This window comes from Camelina sativa, chromosome 11 (assembly GCF_000633955.1).
Source record: "Camelina sativa cultivar DH55 chromosome 11, Cs, whole genome shotgun sequence".
NCBI lineage: Eukaryota > Viridiplantae > Streptophyta > Magnoliopsida > Brassicales > Brassicaceae > Camelina > Camelina sativa.
The window spans coordinates 42,741,561-42,752,400 of NC_025695.1; the positions used below are offsets into that span (position 1 = coordinate 42,741,561).

A 10,840-nucleotide genomic window follows, 5' to 3' on the forward strand; every position below is an offset into this window, starting at 1 on the left:
TTACGTGAGACCCAATGCTGAAAGAAGATTCAGAAGCTACTGTTGTAATGGGGATACTAAGCACATCCATTGCCATGTATGTTAGAGCACCAAAGCGTTGTCTATTTTCTTTCCAATACTGCAAAACGTTCAAATTGGGATAACTTTTCATGTCTAGTTTTGGGATAACGTTCAAGATTTCCAATACTGCCACTTGAACACGAGTCGTTTATAATCAAAGCTTTAATATTCTCTGTTTGTGCAGCTTGTATGTGTGTTTGACTGGAAGTATACCAAACTTCAGGTGTGTGTGTTTAGCGTGTTTATGTAACGAGCAAAACTTGGATTTACTTGTTCATTTAAATCCAACGAGAGTTGTCATCTTCTCACTGCACTTTCCCTGTTTGTTCAAATTGCATGCATTTATTCACTGTTTTGAATCTATCTTAACAATTTGTTGATGATCTGATTGAAGAGGAAGACATAATCGAAAGAGATACAGGGCAAGTTGAACATAGCTTAAAAGTCTTGAAACAGAATTATTTGGAAGAAAAAAAACATAGCATTCAGAGGTAAACAACACACAAACTGCTAAACACACTCTCAATACAACTCTCTTCTAGTCATTAAAAGTGGCAAGGACAACACACAAACTCAATACCACCAACCAACTAAGGACATAAACATGGTATATTAAAAAGTCACAAAACTTTTGTCGTCTACTTGTCCATCTCAACATGTTTAACTTCAAGGCACATGTGTTGTGGTCTTCCATCCCTCGTTTGCCTTATTATGGATTTGTACTCGGCACCTTCACGAGTCTTGAAACTTAAGTAGAAGATTGCATTGCCCGACTTCAACTTCAAACTTGACTCTATGTCTTCCTTTGTTTGTACCACCACTTTCTTTATCTCCAATGGGAGATGATCCACCTGCAAAACAAAAAAAAGCATATGGTTGAGAGAAGAGTACATACATGAGCCCAACCAAACAAATGAGTATACTCTCACTTCTCTAGGCTATATTTTTTTCCTCACCATGTGATAAATCCACAGAATGTTTGATCTATCTACTGATTCTTCTGCTAATCAAATGAGTCGCACAGCAACAACATCACAACAACCCATGAGAGAACAGAGTCATCAAAGCCACAGCAAACAAGCTCAGTTTATGAGGAAACTTCAATGAGAAGGCTAGAAGAACACAACACAACTCCACTCATAATCACCGAAAGCTAATAATATTCCACCTAATGTCTCATCACCACTATCCGCAAGAAGTGAAGGAAGATCTCCAGAGCTAAAGGTAAATAATATTCCACCTAATATCTCCAGAGCTACTCTCAGACATATGGAGGAAGATCGTGTATTGCCTTAAAGTAGTCAAACTTAAAGTTGAAATCGGGTCAATTTTGATTCGCCGTTGACTCGATAACGATCAAATTCGAAGAACCCAGGTCGAGATTTTGGGTGGTAACGTTACCGTATTGCGGGAAGAATTCCAACTCCGGGACCGTAAGATTTGCCCTTACCGGAGGAGACGACGTCTTCGGTAACGATACAAGTGCAGAAGCAAGGGTCACCGTGGCTGAGGGGCAAAATTGTCTTTTTCTTTTTTGCTCCTTGTTACTTACTCCATGAGTTCAGTTCTTGTTCGGTGAGAAGGCCAAACAAAAAAATATTTGAAATCAGACTTTATAATTCAAATTTCAAAAGGGCGGCAATTGGAATATAATGCAATTTAATTAAAATCTTGGTGATAAAATAGCTTATTTAGTTTTGATCTAAAACAAAAATCACGTGTCAACAAAGAAAACAATCCGTAGGCTATTTTTTTTTTTTTTTTGTTGGTAACCGAATTTTGGGCTCGTAAAAATTGAATCGATTAAGTTAACTAGAGAATGACTGACTAATTTCGCGAGCTGAGTTCAGTTTGAAATGCGTGTGTATCAATTTTGTTACTAATGTGCGTGTATCACCAACATCCTAATGTGTGTCTAATCTGTCTTAGTGCATTGTCACGTTATTTACTACTTGACTTATTGTTAAGCTAATTGTAAGATTTAAGAGATCTTTTCGCTCAATCGTGGTAGCATGTTCCTCTGCACAGTTGTTGTGTTTTAATCATAGTTCTTGGTCAACATATTTCCTTTCTTCCACTCTGTTTTCTCCATTGATATATTTTTAAAACTAATAGTACTAATTATCACCATAAGGAAATTGTTAGGATAATAACGTTCCAAACCAAATATGACAATGTTGCATAAATATAAGGACGCAAAAGTCTTAAGTTTAATCATTTACCAAAAAACTAAAGGTCTCAAAATTAAATGATAAAGTTATCTAAAATATGACAATGTTGCATGAATGTTGAAAATTGAATGATGAAGTTGTTTAAAATATGTAAATTTTGCAGAAATTATGCAGAAATTATGCAGAAATTTTGACCAAAAAAATATGTAAATTTTGCAGAAATTAAGTAGTACAAGACTACCACAATTAGTCTTGTGCGAAATACTCTAACCGAAACCAAATCGAAAAAAAAGAATTTTTTTTTAAAAAAAAAACATGAAATTAAGTACAAGACTGTTTCATTATTTATCATTAAACTCTAGGTCAAGCATCTAAAGTATGTCAAGTATTTGAATCATGTTTTCATTTGGGTAGAACTAACGGTTGCATGTATTGTTGCTTGATTTAAATCATCAACCAATAAATTAAATTTGCAGAAATTATTATGGTTCTCAAAACTTATTAATATTTTGATAAGTCCTGCTTGTTCAACCAGCAAAATTAGTCACTCATGTTTCGTTTTTAATATCTACAAACTTACTAAACTAAATAATTCTATAAACCTTTTAAAGACCAGCCAATAAAATCTAACCGTACATTGTAGAGTTCCCAAAAAGAACTTCGAGAGCAAGTAAGTGTCTAAGATCTATAAACTCTTAGAGCGACTGAGAGCAAAAGGAGAGAAAAAAAAAAGAAGGTTGGATTTTCGGAGGTAAGCAATTCGATTCAGATATTGTAAGATTAGTTTCATCTTCTTAAATATCCTTGCATCATTATGTCTATTGCATTTGTTGAGCATAAATTTTAAGAAAAATGCAAGCTTTATTCTACATCTACCAAAGGCTGGCAAAACTTTTGATCAGTTTTGTCTAGATTGGTTTATGTTTTCCACAGCACAACAATTATTAAAAGTTTTATTAAACATTGAGAGGTAAACAACATAAACTGCTAAACACATCCTCCATACAACTATTTTTTAGGGGCTGTTATTGGTTTTATGATTTTAATGGATTTGGAATTAAAAACAAAAATCATGTGTTATTCAATCATTGATTTTAAAATACTTATCAAAATTATATGTTATTACTTACTGGTTCTATGATTTACAAATAGTTGTTAAAATCTCATGTTATTCATTTAATGATTTATTTTTGGATTTCAATTTAAATGGATTTGAATGGATTTGAAAGTGTAAAATAGAAGGATTCAAATCCAAGAATAAAACATGTTATTTCAAAATCCATGTGTTTTGATTTTTATAATTTATAATTTTATATGGATTTAGAAATCACTTCTCCAATAACAGCCCATTAGTCATTTAAAGCCGCAAGGACGACAAAGAAATACCACCAATTAACCAAGGACATAAACATCTATAGAAATATTTCTGAAGTACATTTTGTGTTCAACCATTTAATTTATTTTAAAAAAAAATTATTTACACAAATAATTCCTGCAAAATTGCACTAAAAGCAATAAGTGAAATATGGTAAATATGGTTTCTTTCTATTTTCAAATATAGATGAAACCAATTTTCTCTTAAAATCAATAAGTTTTCTAAAATATCTCTACCGTTTCTCTACAAAATCAATAAGGTTGCTAAAATTGACAACATTAATATAGATACAATACTATTTTTTTTCACCTAACCACAAATATTATCAAAAGATAAAATTAAAATTTTAAAATAGGAATACATTGAATTCTATATCTATCATTTGGTAACTTACTATTGTTCCACAAAATCCTATGATTTTATAAACTCATATTTGTTATTTTTATGTTTGTAATTAATTAATTCATATTTGGTAAGATTTCCCTAGATTATTACTAAAAAATATGACTATTTAATGTTAAATATAAGAAATAAATCGAATTCATATGTAGATTCAGTAATAGGGGGTTATTGGTTCTATGATTTTAATGGATTTAGAAATCTAAACAAAAATCATGTGTTATTCAATCATTGATTTTAAAATACTTATCAAAATTATGTGTTATTATTGGTTCTAAAATTTACAAATACTTGTTAAAAGCCTATGTTATTCATTTTTAGATTTCAGAATTCATATTGTGTTTTAAATGGATTTGAAAGTGTAAAATAGAATGATTCAAATCCAAAGATAAACATATTATTTCAAAATCCATGTGTTTTGATTTTCATAATTTACAATTCTATATAGATTTAGAGATCAATTCTCCAATAACAGCCCCTAAGATTCCGATACATGAAATTGACAATATCAACTGAAATTATACAATCTAAATAATTATGAAAACATACTTGAAACCAACACAAAAAATACAATCCAACTAAAATTATAGAATCTAAATATTAATCAAGATAAAAACAAATATATAACATGAATGGGAAACGCCGCTAGTAGCAACTCTTAAGTTTTCTCCTTTCAAATGTTTTTTTTCTTCGTAAAAATATTGCCCACTTAGGCACTTACCAAACTCGATTACTCGAGTGTTTCTGTTCCGGTTCGATTTTTCCAACACAAAATTGATCTAATAACCGAAAATCGATCCGGTTCTGGATTACCGGGTTTCCATTAATAACGTTAGCGTCAATCATAAGCGGCAAAAAAAAACACCTCACAACTCTGCTTTAAAAACCTCTCTCTCTCTCTCTCTCTCGTCGCTGGCTCATCGGACTTGTTTCGATCTACTCCTGCAAAATCCGAAAACATGGTAAGTTTCTCTATTGGCTTTCTTCTTCTTTTTCTTCGATTAGGTTACGTTTCATTGATCTATTTAGGGTTTAATCACTGTTCTCAAACCCGTTGAATGATGTCTTCGTTTCCTTGTGTTCAGGCTCTACCTAATCAGAAAATCGTTGATAATGGTGGAGGCACAGGTACCTCTTTTCGCCGTATTTCTAAATCGATTTGAAAATTTTATATTCGTTGTCAGTATCCTGAGACGCAGTTGAGATTTTTTGATCACGTACTGAGACTTGGTTATGTTGATATGGTGATATCGAGAAGGGACCGTATTAGTGAATAGTGATAAGAAGAAACCTGCTCGTGGTGGTGGTGGTGGTAAGCGAAAGAGGAACACGAAGAAGGAAGCTGAGAAGAAAGATGTGAAGAAACCCCGAGCGATCAGAACCAGACCACAGCAAGAGACTGAGTACTTTGAGGACAAACGTAATCTGGTAATGCTTTGTCTAACCCTAGCGTACTCTGGGGGTAAATTATGTATACTGCTTATGATTTCATCACTGCAATTTTGTGGATTCTTCTCTGTTTCTGTGATAACGTAAACGCTCTGTGAATACAACAATGTGATATAAAGAGGATTCTGTTCATCTGTTTGGTGGGGGGCTTCTCTTATTGCGGAGCTGTTAAGAACTTTTGGTTCTAAGAAACTCGTTTGGTCGTGTCAGAATGCTATTGTGGGGTTTATCTCTATGAGAACAGTTGTATGTTATGGCGAGCTTGAAAACAAATGGCTTGTTTTCTTTTGTGTGTGTGTTTGCAGGAAGATTTGTGGAAGGCTGCATTTCCAGTGGGAACTGAGGTATATATATATATATATATATATATATATATTATTGGTTTTTAGGAGCTTCAACATCTCTGAGTCACTCTCTCCATTGTGCTTTGCTTATATATGTTTGTCAAATTGTGATGGCAGTGGCATAAGTTAGATGCAGTTTATAATGAATTCAATTGGGATTTCAAAACTCTTGAAGTAAGTTACGTTGTTTTGGATTATTACATTCTCCATTTATGTTGTTGTCTATTCTATTGTCAGGGGTTTGACAAGAGATATATTCTGGTAATTTATTTATGTTTCAGGAAGCATTTGAGGAAGGAGGAATTCTCTATGGCAAGAAAGTCTTTGTTTTTGGCATTGCTGAACGTAAGATATGTTTTCTAGCTCGTTTTGAGATTTTTTTTCTTATCTTTTAATCACTTGTCTTTGGCACTTGTGTTTTCTTTCTAATTTGCTTCTCTAGTTCATGCATGTTTAGTTAATTTTTCTCTTCTTATGGTTACAGCTACCATCGAAGGATTAGTCCATGTCCCAACAGTTGTTGCTGTAAGTCTCTCTATTAACGGTTTGCTTGCTATCCCTGGTTATATAACAACCATTTCTCTATATAAGAAATATATTCTATATTTTATTTTGCAGGTTGAATCACCATTTCCGCCTTCTGATAAGATAGGAGTAAAATCGGTTCAGAGAGTAGAGGAGGAAATCGTTCCAATGAAGCAGATGAAAATGGACTGGGTTCCTTACATTCCTTTTGAGAATAGGTACCATGGTGATGAGATCTTCTCGCATTTTGGATGTTTATTACCGACAGTTACTATATTGCTTTTTCGTTTGTTCTTCTTGCAGAGGTAAACAAGTTGATAGGATGAACTTTCAAATTTTTACCTTGGGCTGTACGCAGAGGAGGTAAGAAACATGTTACATGGCATCATCACATATCTACTACTACTTGTAGTGTGATGAGTTAGGTAGCCTCTTTTTTTGCACTTTCCTTTCTGCATATAATCTACAAGTTATGGTGTAGTCAATTAATTAAGCTTTGTACATTATCTGCAGATCTGCTCTCAGACATTTGAAGGAAGATCGTATCAAGATGTTCGAGTATTCCCTTCCTTGTGAGTTTAAATACTCTACTACCAGTACTAGTTAAAATTTGATAAGGGAACCATTTATACTATTCTTTATAATGTATGTGGGTACACAACAACAAAATCTAATGTTCTCTTCTTTATTTTTTTGCAGATTTTTATAACCCGTTCGTGGAACATGAACTTGATCACAGTACTGAGGTCGACATTGTGTTCCCCTCTGAACCGGCGCCAGTAAGTTTTTTTGGCATGCAATGAACATTGTATTGGAAGTGGCAGTCTTTGATAGGGGCCACTTTAATTTTGGGTATTCTCTTTTATAATCAAAGCTTTAATTTTCTCTGTTTGTGCAGCATTTTTGTGTGTTTGACTGGAAGTATGACAAACTTCAGGTGTGTGTGTTTAGCGTGTTTCTGTAACGAGCAAAACTTGGATTTACTTTCGAAAGAGAGTTGTCATCTTCTCACTGCACTTTCCCTGTTTGTTCAAATTGCATTCACTGTATGCTAAATCTTGAGATGGCTTTTTTGTTTTTGTTTTGAATCTATCTCAGGAATTTGTTGATGATCTGATTGAAGGGGAATTATTAGCTGCTGAGAAAAAGGATGAATTCAAAGTAAGTTTAAGCTGTACTGTAAACGCAAATTGTCAGTTCTTGACGACGACACTTGAGTATTTATTTGTATTCACAAAGTTACAATTGTTCTTTTCCAGGAGTTTGTGAAAGAGCAAGTTCGAGCAGCAAAGAAAGCAAATAGAGAGGCCAGAGAGGCTCGAGAGAAAGCAATAGAGGAAATGAGTGAAGAGACTAAGGAAGCCTTTCAAAGCATCAAGTTCTACAAATTCTACCCTCGCCCTTCACCCCATGTCCCTAGATTCGAGACGGTAAGTCATATAAGAAACCTGTTTTTGAAGTTAATTTAGTCATTCATACTATAAGAAACCTGTAACTTGAAAAATGGGTTTTGAGTATAGTTTGTCACAAAGCTCTGAATATGTGACTTGTGAAGCATCTTTGTCTGGTCTTTTGTTTTTGCAGTCGTCTATAATTAACCGATACTATGGGAGAGCTCATCAAGTCCTTTGATATGGAGTCTTCAGAACCAAGAATAATAGCTAATAATTATTTTTTAGTTAAAAAAGTAATGTTATTGTTTTACTATGAATGAATTTGTATTGAAATAAGATCTTAATGAGTCACTGTAGACACTCTAATTTTATGCCACCATTAACATTAGCAAGAATTTGAATTGAATTTGTTTTACTATTAATGAATAATAGCAAGAATATCGTACCTTTCGACTCCATTTTATATCAATTTTTTCCACACAATCTTATAGATTCATGGTCTAAATGGTAACTACGTATTTGGTAATGCGGGACAAAAAATTTAGTAATGCGGTACGGTTCAACTGCGGTTCATGTGGGAAAAATATATTTGCGGGACAAGTGCGGTTTTAACAAAATAAACGGTACGGGATAATATTTGATTGGTGAAAAAAATTTGCGGTTCATAATATATAACAATATTAAAATTACTTATTTATGCATACTACTAAAATTACTTTCATATATTACATTTTGAAATTTCTGTTAAAGATAAATGATTTTTTTTTTTTTTTTTTGAAAATGCATTCTAAAACTATTTGAACGAGATAAAAAAAAAAGACACATATAATTTTTTTTTATTTTGTCGGAGACACATAAATTGTTTAATAAAATATGTGTTAGTTTTTAAACTTTATTTGTTCAACATAAGTTATATGTTAAAATTACATGTAAAGGACAAGAAACAGTTGCGAAAAAAAAAAAAAAAAGACAAGAAACAGTTTAATCACACACAAAGAAAAAAAAAGTTATATGTTAAAAAAATATTGTGTGTGCGTTTTTCAAATAACGCAGGGTATAGACAGTAACAGGTAGTAAGTGCGGTCCATGACTAACATGAAACCTAGAAAACCGCAACTAACTTTTTTTTTTTTTTTTTTGGAAAACCGCAAGTTACAATTATTTTGCTGGTTGGTGTCTAAAATAAGTTTCACAAAACCGTGCTTTGAAATACGCAATTCTAATGTCTCCATTCATGGCCTCAATGAGTTGAACTGGAGACACTCTAATTCAACTCATTAGACTAATTGTAAAAAAGTTACTAATAATTCGCCACCATTAATAAGTTGAGGATATATTGGGCCGGGTATGGATCTGAATCCGAAACCAGTTCTGGATTACCCGGGTTTGAGTATTTGCGTCATTCCTAAGCTCAACACTGTTTAAAAAACCTATCTCTCTCTCTCGCTCGCTCGCTCGCCGCCTTCCTCCTCTGACACTCTTCGCGTAGCTTCTTCAATTTCGTCGATGGTAAAGTTTATCTCTTCCTCTTTGCCTTGATTTTGTTCTCCGTCGATCCTAGTTTGATTTCGAGGCTTTCTTTGATCTTTGCGTGATCTGTCGATTTTTTTTTTTAATCATCGTTATTTTGACATAATTCTCTCAGGCTTTACCTAACCAGCAAACCGTTGATTACCCAAGCTTCAAGCTCGTCATCGTCGGTGATGGAGGCACAGGTTAACCACCATCTCTCTCAGCTTTTGTTTTTACTAGATACATCATACCAGAGAGGATTGATTAATTCAATTTCAGTAACTCGAGATTTTGGATTATGATGTTTTGTTATTTAGTTACTTATCCATGCTTATTATATTGTTTGTATAACTAATCTTGATTAGTAGTAATGTATATCTTACAGTTCAATTCTGATTTAGAAAACAGGAGTATAGTGTTTGCTGCTTCGATATAGTTTGTGTTGTTTACTTTTTATTGTTACTTATTCATACTTGAAATATCTTTTTATTAGTAATCTTGATCTCTCTCAGTTCAATTCTGATTAATTTTTGATGGATTTTCACAGGGAAAACCACATTTGTAAAGAGGCATCTTACTGGAGAGTTTGAGAAGAAGTATGAACGTAAGTACTTGCAAGCCCTCCTGATTCATATTGTGATGAACTTAATTTCATTTATTCACGAGTTCACAGATTCTGATGTTTTCTTGTATTTTTTTGCAGCCACTATTGGTGTTGAGGTTCATCCTCTTGATTTCTTCACTAACTGTGGCAAGATCCGTTTCTACTGTTGGGATACTGCTGGCCAAGAGAAATTTGGTGGTCTTAGGGATGGTTACTAGTAAGTATAATTTGCTTACTCTCTTTGGCTATGAATCACCTATTTACCTGGTTAATATATCTGTATCAGTGATCTGGAATCTTCTAGTGTTGGTAGCTTGGTTCTGATGTGAAGCTGCATAAGATACTTATTCCCGTTATTATATATAGCAACTTGAATAGCTATTAGAAGGTTAAAGTTGAAGATAGTTTTCTTTGATACAGAAATGTCTGGAATCTTCTAGTGTTGCTAGTTTGGTTCTGATGTGAAGCTGCATAAGATACTTATTCCCCATTATAGTAGATAGCAACTTGAAAAGCTTAGAAGGTTATTGTTGCATAGTTTTTATTTGATACAGAAATGTGTTTTGTTTTGTTGCAGCATCCATGGACAATGTGCCATCATCATGTTTGATGTCACAGCGCGTCTGACATACAAGAATGTTCCAACATGGCATCGTGATCTTTGCAGGTATGAACTTAACTAACACACAGAAGCTAGAGTTTTTTTTTTTTATATGTGGAAAATTGCTAGACGATAATAATGTCATCAAAATTTCATGGTGCAGGGTCTGTGAGAACATCCCAATTGTTCTCTGTGGGAATAAAGTTGATGTAAAGAACAGGCAAGTGAAGGCCAAGCAGGTAACATTCCACAGGAAGAAGAATCTCCAGTATTACGAAATATCTGCCAAGAGCAACTACAACTTCGAGAAGCCATTCTTGTACCTTGCTAGAAAGCTCGCCGGGTAAGCAACAATTCTTCAATTCAAACCCGTATTGTAGTATCATTGGGAAACAGCTAGAAAAAA

The 10,840-nt window shown here is 33.5% G+C and overlaps 2 protein-coding genes across 2 annotated transcripts in view; both read left to right on the plus strand.

The window, feature by feature from the left end:
• On the plus strand, positions 4,879-8,120 carry LOC104726065. Its single transcript, XM_010444834.1, has 15 exons — positions 4,879-4,967; positions 5,091-5,133; positions 5,264-5,433; positions 5,760-5,798; positions 5,916-5,972; positions 6,080-6,143; positions 6,283-6,323; positions 6,417-6,541; positions 6,627-6,686; positions 6,837-6,895; positions 7,023-7,102; positions 7,222-7,260; positions 7,422-7,484; positions 7,583-7,753; positions 7,908-8,120. The coding sequence occupies exons 1-15, from the start codon at positions 4,965-4,967 to the stop codon at positions 7,953-7,955; spliced, it is 1,062 nt and encodes a 353-aa protein (XP_010443136.1). The 5' UTR covers positions 4,879-4,964; the 3' UTR covers positions 7,956-8,120.
• The window catches only part of LOC104726066 (GTP-binding nuclear protein Ran-3), a 9,017-nt gene continuing 7,291 nt past the window's right edge, over positions 9,115-10,840 (plus strand). Inside the window, exons 1-6 of the mRNA XM_010444835.2 lie at positions 9,115-9,226; positions 9,363-9,432; positions 9,777-9,833; positions 9,933-10,050; positions 10,411-10,500; positions 10,598-10,777. Coding sequence (XP_010443137.1) covers positions 9,224-9,226; positions 9,363-9,432; positions 9,777-9,833; positions 9,933-10,050; positions 10,411-10,500; positions 10,598-10,777 — 518 coding nt within the window. The 5' untranslated portion in view covers positions 9,115-9,223. The remainder of the gene's footprint in view (positions 9,227-9,362; positions 9,433-9,776; positions 9,834-9,932; positions 10,051-10,410; positions 10,501-10,597; positions 10,778-10,840) is intronic.